The sequence below is a fragment of the Xiphophorus couchianus genome, chromosome 19, assembly GCF_001444195.1.
Source record: "Xiphophorus couchianus chromosome 19, X_couchianus-1.0, whole genome shotgun sequence".
Classification (NCBI taxonomy): domain Eukaryota; kingdom Metazoa; phylum Chordata; class Actinopteri; order Cyprinodontiformes; family Poeciliidae; genus Xiphophorus; species Xiphophorus couchianus.
The window spans coordinates 18,178,452-18,199,788 of record NC_040246.1 but is presented as its reverse complement, the minus strand read 5'-3'; the positions used below and the strand labels follow the sequence as shown (position 1 = coordinate 18,199,788).

At 36.6% G+C, this 21,337-nt stretch overlaps 1 protein-coding gene across 1 annotated transcript; it reads left to right on the top strand.

The window, feature by feature from the left end:
- Window positions 1-2,344: 2,344 nt before the first annotated feature.
- On the top strand, window positions 2,345-19,884 carry enpep (glutamyl aminopeptidase). The gene is made up of 20 exons (XM_028000087.1): window positions 2,345-3,160; window positions 4,176-4,317; window positions 6,130-6,264; window positions 6,368-6,488; window positions 7,494-7,648; window positions 11,016-11,129; window positions 11,202-11,336; window positions 11,652-11,717; window positions 11,811-11,876; window positions 12,513-12,673; window positions 12,753-12,835; window positions 14,210-14,346; window positions 14,436-14,491; window positions 14,572-14,722; window positions 15,607-15,680; window positions 15,762-15,866; window positions 15,987-16,160; window positions 17,207-17,347; window positions 19,272-19,353; window positions 19,516-19,884. The coding sequence occupies exons 1-20, from the start codon at window positions 2,502-2,504 to the stop codon at window positions 19,660-19,662; spliced, it is 2,904 nt and encodes a 967-aa protein (XP_027855888.1). The 5' UTR covers window positions 2,345-2,501; the 3' UTR covers window positions 19,663-19,884.
- Window positions 19,885-21,337: the final 1,453 nt, after the last annotated feature.

The window sequence follows — 21,337 nt, the reverse complement described above, 5'->3', positions numbered from 1 at the left end:
GTGAATGAACAGTCATGATGGATGTTTGGATCACACTTAAGGTCAAGGATGAGGACACTATCTATCTCACTCATCTTATCACCAGGAAGCTGCAAAAACAATAAAGATTTACGACGCTCAGGATCAGATATGAGTCTGTGAAAGTGTTTTTATCCTAAGTAGAAACCAAACCACAATAAACGACTGAACAATGATGATTATAATAAAACAGGAGTACAGATATGAAGAAAACAGGAGTTAAACCAAATGTTTAAAAGTCAAATCACATTTTATACTCAAAATCCACTTCAGTGCATGAAGTTTATGTTTTGGTCTCCTAAGTTTTTTCTATTTTTTTTGTCATATATCACCAGGATGTTTTGTTAGTAGCAGTAGAGAAAGTTAGGCTCATAATTTAGGATTTATCAACAGACGAAGACTTGTCAGAAATGGCATCCATGGAAGAGTTCAAACTTAAATATCCATCTTAATTTTGCCAAAAAAAAACAACCAAAAATTTGGATAATCCTCAAAACCTTTAGGAAAAATATTTTGTTTCTTCATGGGATGAAAGAGATGAAAGTGGAGAATTTTGTAAGTTGTGCTTCCTGTCACATCTGATGTAAACCTAGAGCATCACTTCAGGACAGGAACATCACGACTCAGTAAGCCTAATTTTGAAAATTAAGTTTACCTATTTAATTTTTAAATTTTTTATTTAAAAAAAAAATAAATAAATAAAACTTTGTCTGTTTTGAACCAATTTCTTAGTTGGTCTTCACCATTTTTCACCCGGAACATGTAATTGTGAGTGTTGCGTATTTCATGTTCATAGTTACAAAAACGTTATGAACTAAATTTAAACTCCAAATATTCATTATTATTCATTATTTGTTTGTGAATTTATGTCCTTGAACATATAAACCATAATCGGTTTGATTTGCAAACCAATTATGTCATGTTGATTATATCATTGTGTAGAAATTACAATTGTACACAAATCAGATAAGTTGAGAACTTTGACACAGTTTCACCAGAACCACAGTTTAAGTTTTGTTATTTTTATCGTTTTCAGATTTCATGCTGACTGTTTAGCTTAGACTTAGCTTAAACTCGAAAGTTTTTTCCATCTATTTTGAACTGAAGAGTATGTTTAACCCAATCTATCATAAAATTTAATTTACCAAAGGGTTTTACAGTTTAATTTGTTTAATACAGCTCTCAGTTTGCACAGTTACAGTTTGTCTGAGGCTTAAATTTTTGTCCGATGAAGGATTTCTCCTGTGGGCCCAACCTCCCCCCTCCCAGAAAAGGAGGGAGTCGCCATAGCAACCAGTGACTCAGCATTTCTGGGAGATTTTACTACCAGACTTTGATCTGATGCAGTTAGATCTCCTGACATAGGACATACAGTGCAAAAACACTAATTTGACCAAGTACATTTGTCTAGTTTCTCCTTAAAATGTCTTAGTACCCTTGAAATAAGATAAAACTAACTTATGACTAACTTTTCATCAAAGTACTGACTCTGTCTAGTTAGAACAGACCAGACTGAACTGACACTGAACATGTCTGCTTTCTCTGATTGGTAACTAAGAGTGACAGTTCATTAGGGAAAAATCAGTCTTATTCATTAGGATTTTTCCGTTATCATTGACTTAAACAAGCTCCTATCTATGGCGGAAAAGTTACTTCTAAGTTAGTTTTATCTTATTTAAAGTGTACTAAAATATTTGAACTAGAAACTAAACCAAAAAACTTGGTAAGATGTTGTGTTTTTCCAAAGTTTCCAGTTTTCTGAGGACCTGCAACAGCATGCATAACAGGGGTTTAAATTTAATTCCCTCCAATAATGCAGGTTAAAACATCAACTTTTAGTTTTTCATGTTAAAACATCAACTTTTAGTTTTTCATGTATTCCTGTAACCTGAACTGCAAAGAAACCAACCATTACCAAGTATTTTTGGTCTAGGTTCTAGTGGAAGCATCTTAGTACACTTGAAATAAGACAAAACTAACTGATAAGTAACTTTTCAGCAAGATATAGGAGCTTCTTTTAAGTCTAATATTTTAGGAGTGAAATAATCTGCCAATGGAACTAGCACTTTTCATCAATATTCAAGAATAATTGACTTAAATCAACCTCCTATAACTTGCTGAAAAGCCACTTGTCAGTAAGTTTTCTTATTTCAAGCATACTATGATGAAAACCAGACAAAAACCAGGTACGATTTTGTTATTGCAGTGTAACAACACAGGATGTTAAAGCCTAACTGCTGATTTACAGGCAGACAGTAGATGTTTAACAAAAAGAGGCGTGCTAACATCATGCAGGACCAAATAAGACTCTCAGTGACTGTGTGAGATTCTCCTTTTACTTCTCCTCCTCTTTCCTCTCTCCTCCCCACAGCAGCACAGGGACAAACTTTCACACATCTAATCTAAACCCAGCAGCAGCTCCTGATTCCAGGAAAAACTCAAAGCTTTTTTACCTCCAGACGTTTGGAGTTTGCAGAGTTAGCATGCCCCACAGCTTGTCCATGGACTTGGAGAGAAAGGAGAAGCGGTACTGCATTCAAGGCAAACATGCAGCCATCATCTGTGCAGCGGTAGTGGTTTGCTCCTTGGCTGTTGGTTTAGGGGTTGGACTCACTAGACCCTCCACCTCCACTCCAGAATCCACACCAGCCCCTACTGGAGCCCCAACTGGAGCCCCAACTGGAGCCCCAACAGAGCCCCCTCCTGACAGGGGGCCCTGTCTGGCTTCGTCAGACTCCAGCGGGGACTGGAAAAACTTCCGTCTGCCCGATTACGTGAAGCCAATCCACTATGACCTGCACCTGGAGCCAAACCTGGTGGATGACACCTACACGGGCACAGTGGACATCCAGGTGGAGGTGAGCCGACCCACCCGCCACCTGTGGCTGCACATCAGGGAGACATTCGTCAGCGCCAAGCCCAGGCTGAAGGTGCAGGACAGCCACGGGGTGCAGAGGGAGGTGGAGGTCAGCCACTGCTTTGAATACAAAGCTGAGCAGTATGTGGTGCTGGAGGCAGCGGAGGAGCTGTCCGCCACCGACACAGGAGAGGTTTACGTGCTCAGTCTGGACTTCCAGGGCTGGCTCAACGGATCGGTGGTGGGGTTCTACAGCGTCGTCTACACAGAGGAGGGGAAGACCAAGTAAGAAAAGACTCATTAAATGAGACTATTGCTGAAATGATTAATCATGATTTATTGTGATTAATCTTAACCATGATTAATCAATTATTGAAATAATCAGATTAATCATTATTAATTGGGTTAATCATGACTAATTAATTATGATTAATTGATTATTTAAATAATTGTCAACTCATTTTATAATCAATTAATTTTCAACTGGATTTTGCAGACTCAGCAAAGGCTATTTCATAAAATAGATTAAAGCAGTAATTAAAACTAACTTATAAATAACTTTTCAGCATATCAGAGCTTGTTTTAGTAAATAATTTCTTAATATTGATTTTAAGAAGTATTAGTTCTATTTATTTCACTTATAACAAGGCATTTTCTTCATATTATAGGAGAAATAATCAGTGGCATTAAAAACGAATATTAATGACTTATCTACCTGTATCTTGCTGAAAAGTTACTTGTAAGTTATTTTTGCCTCATTTCAAGCAAACTAAGATATTAGCACTATAGAAACTAGACCAAAAATACTTTCTTACAGTGGTACTGTTGGGTCCTAGAAAGAGAAATGGCACTAGATTAGTTCAGTTATGTTAAATAACTATCAGGACTGAAAGCTGAGGTTGTTCTGGAAATAAGAGCAAAAATACAGACTCACTGCAAAATCTTTCAGAATTTTACAGCCATAAAATAAAATAAAAAAGCCAGGTGGCCCAGTTACACTTATGGTCATAAGAAGGTTAAGTTCAGTTTTATTGATATCTCAGTGGGAAATTGGTTTGTAGCAGTCATCATATTTACAAAATACATCCGTAGAAGACATTCTGTTAGTACAACACAACTACAAATATCACGAGAAATAATTGCTCCTGTTACTCTCAAATCCTAACATCATAAAACATAATGTCTCATGGGATTGCCCTGATGCATTGAAGTGCATTGTGCTCCCAGAATAGCAAGTCTAGTTTGAGTATTAAGATGTTGATAGGAGCTTTTAATATCTACATCTCTATTTTCCTACCAGGAAGATTGCTGCAACTGATCACGAGCCGACAGATGCCCGGAAATCCTTCCCCTGCTTTGACGAACCAAACAAGAAAGCCACCTATAAAATCTCCATCACTCATGACAAAAACTACGGCGCTCTTTCCAACATGCCGCCAGAGGTAGGACTGCAATCAGCCATGTTGTCTCTGAATCAAACTGTTAGGACGGATTCTCAAAACCAGGGAGTACTCAAGAAATACTGATATGTTTCACAATAAACTGGTGGACCTTTAGTCCACACTGTAAAAACGTCTCCACAGCTGCATTCACACTGCAGCCTGAACTGATCCAATTCCGATTTTTTGTCAAATCGGATTTTTATTTTTGGCGTGGTTGTTGAGACGTCCAAATATAGGCGACCTGTATGTGTTCTCCAGTGTGAACTGTGAACGACCTGAATGTGTCCCGCATGCGCAGTAGAGGGCGCAATAACTTCACACAGAGAGAGAGCTCAGTAAAGAAGAAGTGCTCAGTGTTTGTGGAAGTGAACATGGATGCTAACGGTGGAGCATAGCTTGCGATTTTGATCCAGCATAGTAACAACTTAACCCTCATTATGGGCCGTAATGGTTGTTGATTTTCTTCTCGCTTGCGCGTATCAGGACGCAGAATAGCGACATTTGTCGAGTATCAATGATATTCAGATCGGATGAATGCAACGTGGACTTTAGGTCGCATTTAAATATGATACGTATCGGATATCCAATACGTATCGCATTCGAAAAAAATCCGACGTGTGTTGTTCAGACTGCCGTGAAAATATCAAACACAGGTCACATTATGTAAACAAAATCGGAATCTGGTCACTTCAGACTGCAGTGTGAACGCAGCCTAATTTACGTAAAATTCCGGCAGCTGCGGTTGCGTATTTATACGGTAAACTACGGTAAAATTCTGTTGGTATTTTACAGTTGCATTTCCTCCCGGTTACGATAAATATGTCGACCACATTGAAATAAACTTGAGTGAATAATCGGTCTCTTTCTGACCACAACTATCCAATCGAAGCTGGATTACCAATCAACGATTAATAATACATTGACTGAAAATAATTTTGCAATGGAAGACGTCACCTTCATCCATCGATATAAGTCTAACAACTTCTTTCCAAAGGCTTTAGTGGAAAACAAGCGCTTGTCTAAAAACAGGAAACCGGTAAAAGGTTCATTTCCATTGAATTTCCATTATGGGAAACTCATTAATGTCCTACTGTGGTTAATCTATAATTCATTGAATCACAGACACTTGCAGTGAAAACAAATATTTTAAATGCGTAATTGTGCTTTTTTGTGTTTTATTTATCTTCAATTAAAACCCATTTGTTCCTTTTGAGTCTTTTAGCATCTTTGCGCTTAATTTCTTCACTTTTCTTTAGTCTTTGAGTGCCGATAAAAGCTAGGAACAAATGACTAATGCATTATTATTAATGATTTATGATCTGTCCAAATTAGCAGCAAATTTTCCCAAATATTCTAAAGAAAAACTTCACAATTTTAAGTGCTTTCAATATTATTACTTAACTGGGCTTTTGAAAGCCCAGTTAAGTAATAATTTGACAAAGTTATTTTTACTTTTACTGGAGTATTATTTGACCAGTAGGATCAATATTTTGACTCAGTACTTGGTCCTCCACTGGTAATAGTTGGTAGTTTGGTAATGAAATATTGAAATTTTGGAAAGCAAAGTAAGTATGTTCCTCATGCAACCCTCCATCAAGTCCATTGGGAGTTTATTGTCTAGTGATAGAAATTAATAACTTTTGTTTTTGCATCACAATCCTAACTATTGAGTGTTCTTAATACTTCAAACAAAACCAAGAAACTGAATATGTTTCTATTAAAGTCATAGAAAGCCAGATTTGGTGTGTTTTTGTGTATTCCCATCAATACAAGCCAACAGTTAAAATGTATAATTTTGCTTTGCCTCTCCAGGGTTCTCCTGAAGAACTGCCAGGCAATAAACTAAAAACCACCTTCCAGAAATCCATTCCAATGAGCACCTACTTGGTTTGTTTTGCTGTCCACCAGTTTGGTTATGTGGAAAGAACCTCTGCCAGCAACATTCCTGTAAGTCTGTTACAATCAGCGAATCAATTTAAAACAAATATTCAAACAAATGATGAGCTTTTGGTTGAGTTTTCAGTGATTGTTCTGGTGTTTTCTGCTGCAGTTGAGGATCTACGCCCAGCCCAGCCAGTTAAAAACTGCAGAATATGCAGCAAACGTGACGAAGGTCATCTTTGATCACTTTGAGGAGTATTTCAACATGTCGTACTCCATCTCCAAACTGGGTACGCTTCAAAACCAGCTGGGAACAGTCCAGTTCAGCCTAACAAAACCAATTCAATACCAGATTGAAATTCAAAATTAATAAGTTTCATACAAATTATAATTGATTTGAAGTGTAACATTAACTCATTCAATATACAATCCAGTTTAATCCAATTTTATACAGTCCATTTTTTAAATTTGATTTTATTTATTTTGTTATTTATTCAGTCAACAAATCACTTATTATCCATATTTCAAAACACTGCAACAATTAACTCAATTTGACTGAAATGGCACAAAGCTTATATTTATGCCTATCCTACGCATAAAATTAAACTAAATTAGCCATTCATCATTAATTAAAATATATAAAAATCACAAAACATACCACTTATACTAGAGTACTACACAGATACATAACAGGAAAGTTAACTATCCAAAATCCAAAACAAATACAATACAATTTGAAATAATTTACTCTTTTAACTGTAGAATCTTTTTTTATTGTTTTTTTTTTTTAACTTCCATAATAAACTACACCCTCTAAAGTCCATAATTTAATGCCAAATACAGCAAAAACCCTATTTTTATCTAAATATTTAGCTTTACGTTTTGTAAATTTACAAGACACGTCATAAATCAAATACAAATCATATAAAATCTGTGTTATTTTGTTCAAAAATAGCTCCTCAAATTAGTTAAATTTCCATCCTACTCAGTGCAGTTCATACACCTAATTGCGTGTTTGTTTTTGACGTAATTTATCTTGATTAGAAACTCTCAGATTAGCTATAAATGCTAGGTATTAAATCTCCAAACTAACCATTTCATAATTTAATGCTTCATCGTTCACCAAATGTGGTTTACAAATCATTTACTCTCTGTCTCCTGACATCAGTTTTATTATGTAATATAATTTCACTTCTATAAGGAAGGTAGAGCTTGACAATGCAGTACTGCAGGAAAGCAATAAAACTTATCATATGCAGTCACTTCAGAGGCTTCTCTGTGCTGTTCTGATCCAGATAAGATAGCCATCCCTGACTTCGGTACCGGTGCCATGGAGAACTGGGGCCTCATCACCTACAGGGAGACCAACCTGCTGTACGACGAGGAAGAGTCGTCCTCCTCCAACAAGCAGCGAGTGGCGAGCGTTATCGCCCATGAACTGGTTCACCAGGTATGGATAGAAGAGAACATACTGGTGGAAAAAAGAGACAGGAATCCAGATGCAAATAAATAATTTGGGTTTTGAACAAATTTTACTTCTAGTCAAGTCAAGGTTATTTGTATAGCAATTATCAAAATCATCAAGCAAATATACATCAAATACATTGATCAAAACTCCAGTTACTACTAATCTAATGTGGGTTTTTAGCCTTGATTTAAAGGCACTGATTTAAAGTTTGTTCCAGATTTGTGGTGCATAGAAGCTGAATGCTGCTTTTCCATGAAGACCTGAGAGGTCTGGAAGGTTGATACAACACCAGCAGATATTTAATGTTTTGTGGTGCTAAGCCGTTCAGTGATTTATAAACTAACAGAAGTATCTTAAAGTCTATTCTCTGAGCTACAGGGAGCCAGTGTAGGGACTTTAAAACTGGGTGATGTGCTCTATCTTCCTGGTTTTAGTCAGAATGCAAGCAGCAGCGTTCTGGATCAGCTGCAGCTGTCTGAAATCTTGCTGTTGCAGTTAACAATGCAACTAAAGATAGTTTTTCTAGTTCTTGTTCAATCATTAGTTCTTTAATACTGGAAATGAACTTCAGGTGGTAGAAGGCTGACTTTATAATTGTCTTTATGTGACTCTGAAGGTTCAGATCAGATTTTTTTGGCTCAGTTTCTCCAGCCTCCCCCAGTTTCTCTAGATCTGGGGGAGACAATCCTTGAATGTTTCAAGGGTTGTCTTTAATGTCTTTATGTGACTCTGAAGGTTACGGGTCAGAATCCATCACTACATCTAAATTTCTGGCCTGATCTTTAGTTTCTAGTTGTGATAACTGAAGCTGTGCTTTCACTCTAGATCGTTCCTCTCTAGGTCCAAAGATAATAACTTTAGTTTTGTTTATGTTCAGCTGAAGAAAGTTTTGGCACATCCAGACATTTATCTGTTCTAAATATCTGTTCAGTGATTGGGTGGGTTCAGAGTCACCTGGTGACATCATAATGTAGAGCTGTGTATCATCTGCGTAGCTAGCTAATCTTTTTTTTGTTAAAACCTTTACAAACGGGGGCATATAGATATTAAATAAGAGGAGTCCCAGGATTGAACCTTGTGGTACCCCACTGTAAGGATATGGTTGTTTCTGTGTGTTTATTTAGATTTCTGTGTTCTGTGGAGTCTCTGTGTTTTCCCGTCTACCCCTTGATTAGTTACACCTGTTTCTTGTTTCCCCTGATCGGCTCCCTGTGTATTTAAACCCACCTGTGTTCCTTGTCGGGTTTTTGTCTTATCTGTCTGGTCAAGCCGTCTGGTTGTGTCAGGTCGTCTTGTCAGTCTTCAGCTGTCTGTATTTCCAGTTGCTACCAGTTGTGACCATTAGCCTTCTGCTCATCTGTGCTGCCTGGCTTATTGTGCTTTTTGGGCTCATTAAATCATCACTTCTTCATTCCAACCTGGGTCCTCAGCATGTTCCTCACCACCTCTTCACCGAAACTCACCCACATTTGATTTCTGTTCACTCTTATGAGAAGTTGCATATTTAAACAAAGAAATCCATGTTTTCTAGTTGAGATTTGAACTAATTGAGTCCTGGTCCAAAGAGTCCAGTCACTCAAACAATATATCATGGTCAACTGTAGCACTGAGGTCCAGCAGAAACAACAAAGAGCGAATATAAAATGTTATCATCTATTGTGATACATAATATTTCAGCTTTTATAAAAGCTTTAGCTCTGTTGATAAGGAGAAGTTACTCTATCACTGCGGCTCCTTTCATTTCTAAACGGAAATATTGCACTGCCTGTAAATCATTAAAACTGGTTTTATTTGAAATTTTTATTACAATGCACAAAGTGAGATGATTTATTCTCCAGGTGAAGAAGATAAGAGGTCTGCTGATGATCTTTAAAGTTTTATGAACTGAACCAGATTGTTCCTGGTTATTTATGAATCGTAGTAAAGTTGACTCACATAAACTGTGCAGTGAACCTTTAAACCTTCAGAGTGCAAAGATCAGCAATGAGCAGACAAACTCATGGCAAAGCACATTTTTAACGTGAAAAAAAAGTGTTTTTCTCAGCACAACATAGAAAAGTATGAAAACAAAAGTTTTCCAAGGATAATTTTAGGAAAATCAACTTGGATGGATGGATGGAACGAACGAACTAATGAACGAACTAACTAAAATGTAGTGTTAGCAGCAAAAAGATCTTGGATCTTAGGGTCTTTTTCATGGAGTTTCCCTGTGAATGTGTGGATTCTCTCTGGGTACTCCAGCTTCCTCTGATGTTTCATACCTGGGAATGAACTACAACTTAAGTAATTGTATTTGTAAACTCGAGCTACGTAAAAATCTTATTTTTATTTAAGATTTATTACAAAAATACCCTTGTAAAATGAATGCATTTATTAACTTCAGTAATAAAATTAGCAAAAATAATAAAAAACAAAAAATGTCTAAAGTATACATGCAAAATTAAAAACATTAAATTAATTAAATTAGAATTAAATAACATTGACGTAATCTTTTCACATCAACCAGTCTTCACAGGATTTTGCAGTTTTTGTGATTTTTTTTTTGCAATCAATATTCCAGATTTTGTGCTAATGCTTAGGATCCTTTTTTGCAAGGAATTTTGACATAATCGTGCTTGTACATGATGGTAAATGTGGAGTTTTGTTCCTTGGTATATCAATCAGGGACGATAGCTTGACATCAAGGCAGCAGTGTCATAAACGTAACAGTACTGCCACCTACAGGTGGAAGTTAGTATCACTTAAACCCAATATTTTTGACATTTTTGCGGGAAATTTGCAATAAATTCACAATTTTGCATTAACTTGTGTTCCAGGAGGTCAGACACAGGCTGGAGCTATAAAAGTATGCAACTTTTATAAAAAATATTTTTTTTTACGTTTGTTGAAACTGTCGTGACAGTTTATGAGACAATCTGTGAAAAAAATTGAGCCCCTCTGCCGTCTCCCATTACTCCCAGTACTATTTAGAAACAACCAATCAGACCCAGGAGGCGGGTCTTAACACCATCCTTCTATGCTAGCTGCAGCTAGCATAGCATAGCATGTTTTGAAAGCTCAGGCTAGTTTGCATAGCCACGGATAATGGCAGATAAACTGTTTTCCTGTAACGGTGAGTTGTTTCTCCGCCATTAGCATATTTGTTAGTGATTTCATGAGTTGATTGACAGCGCTAAGACCCTCCTCCTCGCTCTGATTGGTTGTTTTGGGCAACAGTTTTAACAAATATGTAAAAAACATACTACACTTTTATTTATTTTCTATACCAATCCCCACCTGCTTGTGGATGACATAAAATGTTTTTACCATCTCACCTTGTGTAGATCCTCATGTCGGTTTTCTCTCTCAGTGGTTTGGTAACATCGTCACCATGGATTGGTGGGACGACCTCTGGCTCAACGAGGGCTTCGCCAGTTTCTTCGAGTACATCGGCGTTGAAGAGGCCGAGCCGACCTGGGACATGGTGAGTTCTTCAGTTCTCCACAGAGGCGGTGAAACTCTGAGGACGTCAGACTGACGAAGTCTCCTTTCACAGAGAGACATCGTGATCATCAGTGACGTGCTTCCTGTCATGGTGGACGACGCCCTCGTTTCCTCTCATCCAATCATTGTCGACGTATCGAGCCCGGCGGAAATCACCTCTGTGTTTGATGGCATCTCCTACAGCAAGGTAAAAACCTTCAGTGACTTTTTAAAACATTATGTTGCATGTACTTTTTCTTTTATTTGTTCGTCAGACATGTTGGCAACACTACAGAAGTCTCTGTGATATCTGAGTGGATTTTGACCAAAAATGCTGCAATATATTACTTAGCATTTCAGTTTCTGAGCACATAAATATAGAAAAACATCAGCTAACCTTGATTCAAACTTCCTCTAAACTTCCTTACCTGCCTGCTGTGTTCCTTAGTCTTTGTTCTCCAGCAAACCTTCGAGGTTTAATAGTCTAACAGTTTTCTAATTAGACTGTCAACCTTTTTTGCAGGGAGCTTCTGTTCTCCGCATGCTGGAGGACTGGATGGGAAGGGATGCGTTCAGAGACGGCTGCAGGGTGAGTGGACTACCACAAAGAACATCTAAATAAAAGTTTACAATTCAGATTTATCTTACAGTGGTGTCTGCTTCTTCTTTCTTCTGCCTGCAGAAATATTTAAAGGACTTCTACTTCAAGAACGCCAAAACAGCCAACTTCTGGGCTTCTCTGGCTGAAGTATGTTGAAAAGTGTTTTTTATGACAGAATGAAGGCAGATTTATAAATTCTAGCAAGACAAAATTATAGAATTTCACATTTAGATGTAAGAAAAGGTCAACTTTTTTCCATTTAATACAAAACACTGTTAAGCTGGACACAATCCTGTAGGGTAGAGGACTTGAACTCATTTTCATTTTTGGTTGTCAGAAGTATTGATAAAACTTGATACCAAGTAAGATTGAGGCAGCAGTGTCATTAAAGTAAGAAACACTGCCACCTGCAGGTGGGAGTTAGTGTTACTTAAACCAATGTTTTTGACCCCTTCTCTCAAAAATTTGCAATAAACTGACAATTATGCATTAGTGCAAAAAACTGGCAGGAATGATTGATATAAAATGGCTACTGGAACATAGAGGGCCACATTAAAAGATATATGGCGGCGTGGATTTGGCCCCCAAGCCTTGAGTTTGACACATGCACTGCAGGAAATAGAAATATTGAGGGAAAATATCACCTTCTGTCTAGTGAGTGGGCCTAAATTGGTGCTGAAGAACTTTCAGTACTTTTACTTTTGTTCTTTTTAAGCTAATGTTTCACAAAAGGAAAAGTAAAAACATTTTGAAGCTTACACAAATGTTGCTCTCTGTGTTTAGGTGAGCAACTTACCTGTTGCAGAGGTGATGGACACCTGGACCAAGCAGATGGGCTATCCGGTCGTAGATGTCACCATCTCAGAGACAAACACCAAACTGACCCAGAAGCGTTTCCTCCTGGACCCCTCGGCCGACCCCAGCAAGCCTTCCTCACCTTTCCAGTAGGATCCTCAGAGAGAAACTGATAAATCAATTCCCTAACTATCATAATTATTTATCATGATTCTGTCTGGGTTTCAGATACAAGTGGACCATTCCTGTCAAATGGTACTCCATGAAAAGCAACAAGATAGAGGAGACGATGTTTAACAAGAGCACTGCCGGTAATTCTCCCTTTTAGCTTGAAAATGACAAACTTAAAGTGTTTTGAGGCACAAAAAAAAAAACAATCCACTTGTCATTTTACTTATTAAATTAATCTAAACAGATTCTCTAAACACGTGCATAAAAGAAAATTGTCAAGAAAAAGTTATTAAACCATCTTGAAAAACAGCATGTACATTTCAAATGATACATATTGAGTAAAATTTATATTTTGCCAATTTTTGTATTTCCATTTGGGTTTCTAAAAGCATTTAAGAAAACCAGCCAGGCATTTTTCGGTAATAAGTTTGTCTTTCTGTGTCTGGAAGATGAGCCCTTTTGAAAACCTTCTGGAATGTAACAAATCGCCAGGCACTGCCCGTTACCTAGCAACCACAGCAAAGCCCAGCCCGTTACCTAGCAACCCTAGCAGAATTAGAGTTTATTTGGATTTAAAGTGACAAGAGGCCCTAAAACAGATAATTCTGAAAGGAGTTCACCTGCAGAAATGACTGTGTTGCTGTTGCCTGTTTATGTGAAGAAGCATACACTGTAAAACATTTGAACCGCGTTTAGTTGTGTCTACTATCTTCTGCTCGTTAAGTCAAAGGAATTTAGTGAGTTTTAGATTTTGAACCTAAATGTGTGAGTTTGTGAACGATAAACTTACAGGAGTAAGTTGTGTTACTCAACTCCAGTTGAATAAACTGGAGTTTTCAGGTCAGCACTTAAAACAACTGAAAGAAGAAAAAAATGGGAGTGAGAATTATTTCCCAGAATGCTTAGCGGCATGTTTTTGCATCCTGAGATGGAAGTACGTTATATTGATCTGACTCTAGTGGTTTGTTAAGGCAAATGTTTATTTTAATGTCCTGTTCACACTTAATGTTTTTGGGCAGAATTCATTGTGATATTTAATAAAATTCCTTATCAGATCAGAAATGTTGTTCATGAAATTTTAAACAAGAATTTAAATTATTCTAAAAGAAAATAAGTAGCTATTTTAACTTGATATTGTGAGTAAAATAATAGAGAAATGTTTCTCTTTAACGAGGTGAGGGCAGTTTTTTCTTGCATATTGTGAAATAATTATTTGGTTTAAATTGCAGCATTAAGTTAAAACTCACAATTCAAGATTAATGGACTTAAAAATCAATGCTTAGGCAACTTTCCTCTTGTTGTTAAATCAACTTCATGAACTTTAAGTTCTGAATTAAAACCAAGCAGGTGGACTTTCATTTTCAAGCTAAACCACCTTCAAATGTTTTACAGTGTAGAATTCACGTCTAGATTTAAGACTAAACGAGACTGAAAGAACAAGTAAATAGGATAAATGTCTGTTTTGGACAACTTTATGCTCATAAATGAATCACGATGATTGTTTCCTCTTTCAGAACATGCCGTCATTGACTATTCGCCCTCAGCAGACGGACTGCTGAAGATAAATAACGACCATATTGGGTTCTACAGAGTCAACCATGAAGACAGCATGTGGACTGTAATCAGTCAGCAGCTCCAGGACAACCACATGGTATTTCTGTCCATAGATCGGATCTTTATGTTTTCACATTTACAGTTTTACTCACTCACAGAGCTCAAATGTTCTGATGTCTTGTCCAGACCTTGGATGCAGCCGACCGAACGAGCTTCATCGATGACGTTTTTGCTCTGGCGAGGTAGGAAAATAGACAGGAAACCCTGTCAACATTACAGATCAAAATAAAGATAAATACTGTAAATTTGGTTTTGTTTTTAGGGCTGATATTGTCGATTACGGTAATGCCTTCAATCTCACAAAGTACCTGAGGGAAGAGTCGGAGTACATCGTTTGGAGCCGTGTGGCTTCATCCATCGCCTACGTTCGGGACATGTTGTCCAACAACGAAGCTCTCTACGACAAATTTCAGGTGAGCAGAAAAGAAATTCACAACATAAAGATATTTATCTGGAGTCAAACTACATTTCTAATTTGCTGTTTTTATTATTTTGTGCTTTGACGATTTTAAAATTAAAGAAATCTATTTGTCTGGATGAATGCAAATGTCGATACTTGGAAACATCTTGTCAGATTCCTCTGGAGAAAACGACTGTAGATCTCAATTAAGTTTTTTATTATCTTGTTACATAAAAGTTATGTTCTGTTAAAAACCACAAACCTCTTATTCAGTTAAAGTTCATTCCATGTCAGCTGTAGCTTTCAGTTAACAGGCAGGGGGAAAAAAATATTATAAATGTATCCCATCTGCAAATGAATAAATAAATAACAATATTAAATAAATTAATATCAAATAAATAAAAAGGAAACTATGAATATTATTTTCATTAGTGTGACAAAGGCAATGTTTTTCTAAGAATTGCTGAAAGAAGAAAAATGTTTAGAGTTAAATGGAAAAAGTTGTAAAATCCTAGAAATTGTTGTAAAAATAAAGCAAACAATAAACCATAAAGTATGCCAAACAAATACAAACACAATATTGCAAAAATAAATCCAGGTGCAATAATTATGATATTATTTCGTTATTAAAATATTGGAGCAGTTTCAAAGTTTTTGCATAATTGTTTTTTTTATCCTATCATTGTTGTCTAACTTTTTGCCAAGCAGCCAAAATTATAAATACTGGAAAAAGGCGAATTATCTTTTTAAGGGAATCCATTTCTGTGAACGCACATTTTCCAACTTGTTGCAACAAAAGTGACTTTGTCTTAACCTGTTTCTGTAATTTATGAATTTTATTATTTTATTTGCTTCCTGGTTGTATTTAAAATAAATTTACGTTATTCATTTTTCCAGACACTGTTTGGCGAACTGGTTAAACCAATTGCGACACGACTCGGGTGGACAGATGAGGGCACACAAACGGAGAGGTACAATAGTAATACAAAGTGGTTATTATTTTTATTTTTACATAATGGTGATAATATTCTACTGTCTGTTTAATGTTGCAGGTTGCTGAGGGAAACTGTCCTCAGCATTGCATGTCAGATGGAAGATGCAGACGCACTGAAAGAAGCATCAGATAATTTTGAAAAGTGGATCGACGATCCTCTCAGGTTAGCTTTATTAATCCAGTCATGCCTGCAGAAAAACAGGACCATTAATTAAAATGTTAATCTTAATTTCTAACACATCTGTTGTTTAAAAGTGGTATTTTCACTCCTGTGGACCTGCAGCAGCGTCCCGGTGAACCTGAGGCTGCTGGTGTACCGCTACGGCATGAAGAGGTCGGGCAGTCCGGAGCACTGGAACCAGATGTTCCAGAGGTACAAAGACTCGACTCTGGCTCAGGAGAAGGACAAGCTTCTGTATGGACTGGCATCGGTGGAGGACATAGACCTTCTGTACAAGTAAATAAAAACATATCCTTCATTTTCAAGATGGCGTAAAGGTTTGATCTCCTCAATAAGCAACAGGACAAACAGCAACTCGTAAGAAACAAGGCTAGATGTTGAGGAGGCTCAAAGGTAGAGGAATGTGTGCAGTAAGTAAGGCAGGGTTTGTGTACATATTACATATTATGTACATTTCACATTTTACAGGTTTTTGTACTTCCATTTGGGTTTCTACTGCTCCTAAAAGCAGACCAAGCACTTAAAAAAACTGCTGTTTTCTATAAATACGTTTATGGTTTTAGGTGTCAGGAAAATGTTACAAATCACCAGGCACTGCCTCTCACCTAGCAACCCCTGGGAAGCCCAGAGAGTTACCTAGCAACCCAAGCTGAGCGCCAGCATGTTTGGTCAACTGGTTTTAACACTGTACGCAATGGCTGCTGGAAAAGACGGGTGTTTTGTTGTTGACCACTTGCTGCATTCTTGCTGATGGGAAGCTCTACTTCTGCTTTTCAAAGACGTACGGTTGTTTAATTGCACATCTGTTTGCAGCCATTTTCACGTGCCAGTGCAAAAGTAGGGTTTGGGGAGTCGGGGGGTGAAGGGGGTGGTGGCCAGCAGCAGCTCATTTAAATTTAAAGTGACAAGACGCCTAAAAACATCTCGTTCTGAAAGGAACTCAAAATAGACTGAACTGACCAGACTGAAATCTCATTATCTAAAAATTATTTTGTACGAAAAATGTAATGAAGCTGTTTTGTATCGTCCGTAGAGAGACGTATCCTAACCTCTTTAAGGGAGCTGGAGTTCTGCTTGGGTTGCTAGGTAACCGACTGGACTTTGCTGGGGTTGCTAGGTAACGGGCACTGCCTGGTAATTTGACTCATTTTCCTGCCAAAAATGGCAGGAAAATTTGTTCTTATGGGCTTGGGTTGTTTTTAGAAGCAGTCAAGACCCGGGTAGATGTATAAAAATATGCAAAATGTGAATATTTTTGGTCCAAAATGAAGTAAAAACCTTGTGAAGAATAATGAAAATGAAACTTTTCTTCTATCCAACAGGCTCCTGGAGGCCACCAAAGATGAAACCGTGGTGAAGAGTCAGGATCTGTTCACTGTGGTGCGGTATGTGTCGTACAACCCAGTGGGTCGGACCATGGCCTGGGACTGGACCACGTTGAACTGGGACTACCTGGTCAATAGGTCAGTGGGACGGGGCAACAACAAACTCAGATTCTTACCCATTTTTATTCAATTAGCATGTTTCATCCTCCAAAGAACCAAAATCTCTAAACTTAGACTAATTTGTTACTTTAAGGGACAAATTAGTGAGGCTTTCAGTGAGGCTTTCATGAAAAATAAAAATATTTTAAAAATGTGCAGTCACCGGACGTCCAGCTCTTTTTGTAGTGTAATAAGCTGTGATAACTTATCAGACCGTAAAGACTGTTTCATCAGGAGAGAGATAACGTAGGGAGCTTCCTGTAAGCTGTGAAATATTTTCTTCAGGATGTCAATAAAATTATAGTTTTTGTTTTAATCAAAGGTGGTTCTTGTCAAAGTCCAGATCAAATTTAAAGGAGCTTCTGTGCATCTGCTTTCTGTTTTTTAAATATTCACACCTGAAACTGCTGTTTACATACACCAAAACAAAAAAATAATAATCCATGTTTATTGCTAACTGCCTTTAGTTAAATCAGAACAAACTTCTACTGTATTTGCTAAACGCCACAACAATGAGAGAAAGAATCTGTCACAGTTATTTATTATTGTTTTCTCAGTTTCTTCAGTATTTGATGGTTTTGTATTCAAATTTGAAGATATTAACAAATAAATTTCTGACATTCTTTCTCTCTTTATCAGTAAATATAATTTACTTTTTAATCCTAACTGACCTGAAACAAGAGAAGTTTGGTCAAACTTAACATCAGAAAAAGAGACCTGTGTATGTAAACTTCTGGCTTCACCTGTTAAATCTGTTGAGTCGATGCAGTTGTGCAAGGAAGTGAAGACAATGCTAGGAAGGGCGTGCTACAGTTGCACTTCTTACTAATGTCTTTATTTTTCCGAACGGCTTGGACAGAGACCCATCGTTACCATAGAAACCAAGGGCAACTAAGGATACCTTAAAGGGCCCAACATAATATTGTCCAACAGAATACCTGCAGCAAAACATTATCTAAATTAATTAATCCAAGTCACAGTCACATAAAATATACGTAAATATTATATATATATATATATATATATATATATATATATATATATATATTTTGCTTTTTATTGAAAACGTCTGTCAGGTTTTCTAGTTCCTGGGGTTATTTTCCAAATTTTTTTGTTACAAATTTCACAAATTCAGTAATTGTTGCCACTAAAAAGCATACTAATTTACTTCTGATAAAGCTTCACACTGTAATGTCACTTAAATGTGACTCTGTGTCACTGTGTGAGGGACATTTAAACAGAAATTATGCTGGAAACAAATTATAAGTTTGCAAATATTCGGCTTTTTACATAATATGTTTCAATTGGTTTACTGCAAAAACACAAAATCTTACCAAGTCTAGTTTCTACTGCAAATATCTTTGTACACTTGAAATAAGACAAAACTAACATGTTTAAGATGTAGGAGCTTGTTTTAAGTCAATAAATCTTTAATATTGATAAAAATTTACTAATTTGTTTTGCATTTAGTTACGATTTTACACATGCAGGGTTAAGATAAATAAACAGATTTGCTAAATCTTGCAGAGCATTTTTATTTTTGATTATTAAAACTAATTTTAAATGTATTTTAGCACAAAAACACCTTGATTAGTTTTTCTTTGCTGCATTTTTTTAAATTAAAGAACCACCACAAACCTATTTTTAAGGTAGTAATCATTTTGTTGCTGTTGTATATTTATTGATTCATTTTAATATTTAATGTTTTTATGCATTATATTTTGTGGCAAGGCTTTCTTCCGTATTTCCAACTTCTTTTTTTGTATTTTGTATTTTTATTTTTTCTCCTGAGACATTGAACCTAAATGATTTAATGTTCAGATCATTTATTTAATCAAAACTGCATTGGAAAATCGTAAACAGTCCTCTGTTGGCGATGCTGATGATTTCTCCGTCACGACAGATACACCATCAACGACAGGAACCTCGGCCGGCTGCCCAATCGGATCACAACCACCTACAACACCAAGATGCAGCTGTGGCAGGTCAAAGTTCATCATGTTTTCCTGCTTCTAATCATATTTTAATAAATTTATGATGTTAGAGAAATCACTTTAAGCCTAAACTGGTTCTGAATTTATCCCTCTTGTCGTTTGATTTCTTTTTGTTCTCCTTTGTTTGTCGTATTTTTCTCTCTGGACCTTCAGATGGAAAATTTCTTCAATCTGACTAAAGATGCTGGAGCCGGAGAAATGCCCAGGAAGCAGGCGCTGGAGACGGTGAGGAACAACATCGAGTGGATCCAGAAGAACGAGGCCGAAATCAAAGCGTGGCTCGAGAGCAATGTGCCCTAGAACCAGAACCAGAACCAGAACCCAGTCCACTGAAGCTTAGAAAATCTACCCCCAGTGGAACAAAGACAGTAGTTTTTGATTCTGCACTCAGAAAATTGTGAGAATATTCATTACATGCCCTTATTTATAATTATGATTTTAAAATATCCTGTTAGAATGTGTATTTGTAATCAGAATCACTTCAGGAACATGGAGCTTAATAAAAAATATTTTTATTAATAATCACTTTGTCCTGTAAGTTATTCAAAGTGTTAGTTTCTCCTCGTCTGTGCCAAACGAAGCTAAAGATTCATTTTTCTCCTGATTGAGTTGAAGGAAATTCTCTCCCGTTCATGACTAAAAATATAACAATATAATAAATAATATAATTATATTATAATATAATAAATAAAATATGGTAATATATCAGCAGATACGTGTCATAATCAGCATTTCAATGAAAATTTACTTTTCAGTTGCTGTACTGCAGATTGAAAAGTGTGGGACTTAAAGGGAGCCTTGCGGAATGCCATACATTCAAATGAACTATTTCCTGTATTTACAAAACATGTAATATTGTAAATGAGTTGAACTACTTAAGTACAACATGAATGATCTGTGATGTTTTAGAGTGTCATGGTTGTTTTCTGCCAACTATTTATATTAAATTTCAAACAGGTCTGGTGGTTTTAGGGCGTTAATAAAAACACACAATATTAGTCTAAAATCAAAGTAGATGTCAAGAAATTCTGTCTCCATTATGATGAGACACTTGTGTTGGAATGATTTCTGGAAGTGAGTTTTTTGCTTTTACGGCAGAATTTGTCACTGCTTTTTTTAAATTTGGGACTAGAACTGTTGTACTGACACAGTTATTCTCTGTTTTGTTACAACTCAATATTTGGATAAAAGTTTCGTTCTGTTGTGGAAGAAAACACTCTGTGAACATCTTGCTTTATAAACTCTGTGTTTAGATTTAGAAGCTGTAATCTGAAACTCCAATGACAGTCTCTCTTTTAATGTGAACGTCATTGAAGACACTGTTGCAATAATCAATGTATGGTAATCAGTCTTTCTCAAATTGTGGTCCTCTGACTCACTCATGTAGTGAGCTCAAAGTGCGACACTACAGTTAGCTTACAAAGGATTGTGTTTAAAAATAATAATGGATAAAAACCCGTTCTTAATACCCCTTTCTGGTGGAAAGTTTCTCAGTGTGAGTTGCAGAACTTTTGTTTTTACATAGCATGCTGCAGGTTTGCAGATCTGGGTCAGAGGCGGTGAACGGCGCTGCGCCCCACGCTGACTGACTGCATTTTAACACCTAAAATAAAATTATTTATGCTGGACTATCTACTGGCTGAAAAAATATTTTTGTTTTTACCAAAGTAACTAAAATTATATTTTTCTTTTAATATGCTTCTAAATTACAGATAGCCCTAAAACTTTATTAGTGCACACAAGTTAGGTAAAGAGCTTTTTGTTTTCCATGTTTCCTATCATTAGATTTCAGAAACTGTAAATAACTCAAAATGACTTATTTACGGTTTTACTGTCGCCAGTCACATTTACAATACACCGCCACGTTTCATATCAGGAGGAACAAAGACAATGAGTTAAGAGACGAATCTTTTTGTTTCAGGTTGTAAATATTAAGGTGTATTTTTACGAGGGAAATTTTAAGTTAGGTGGTCTG

Bases quoted from the DNA above. Each gene is read 5' to 3' on its own strand.
- enpep (XM_028000087.1), top strand. From the start codon at position 2,502: ATGCCCCACAGCTTGTCCATGGACTTGGAGAGAAAGGAGAAGCGGTAC. The intron at 15,681-15,761 runs GTACAATAGTAA...TTAATGTTGCAG, and splicing joins GAGGGCACACAAACGGAGAG to GTTGCTGAGGGAAACTGTCC. The intron at 19,354-19,515 runs GTCAAAGTTCAT...CTGGACCTTCAG, and splicing joins CCAAGATGCAGCTGTGGCAG to ATGGAAAATTTCTTCAATCT.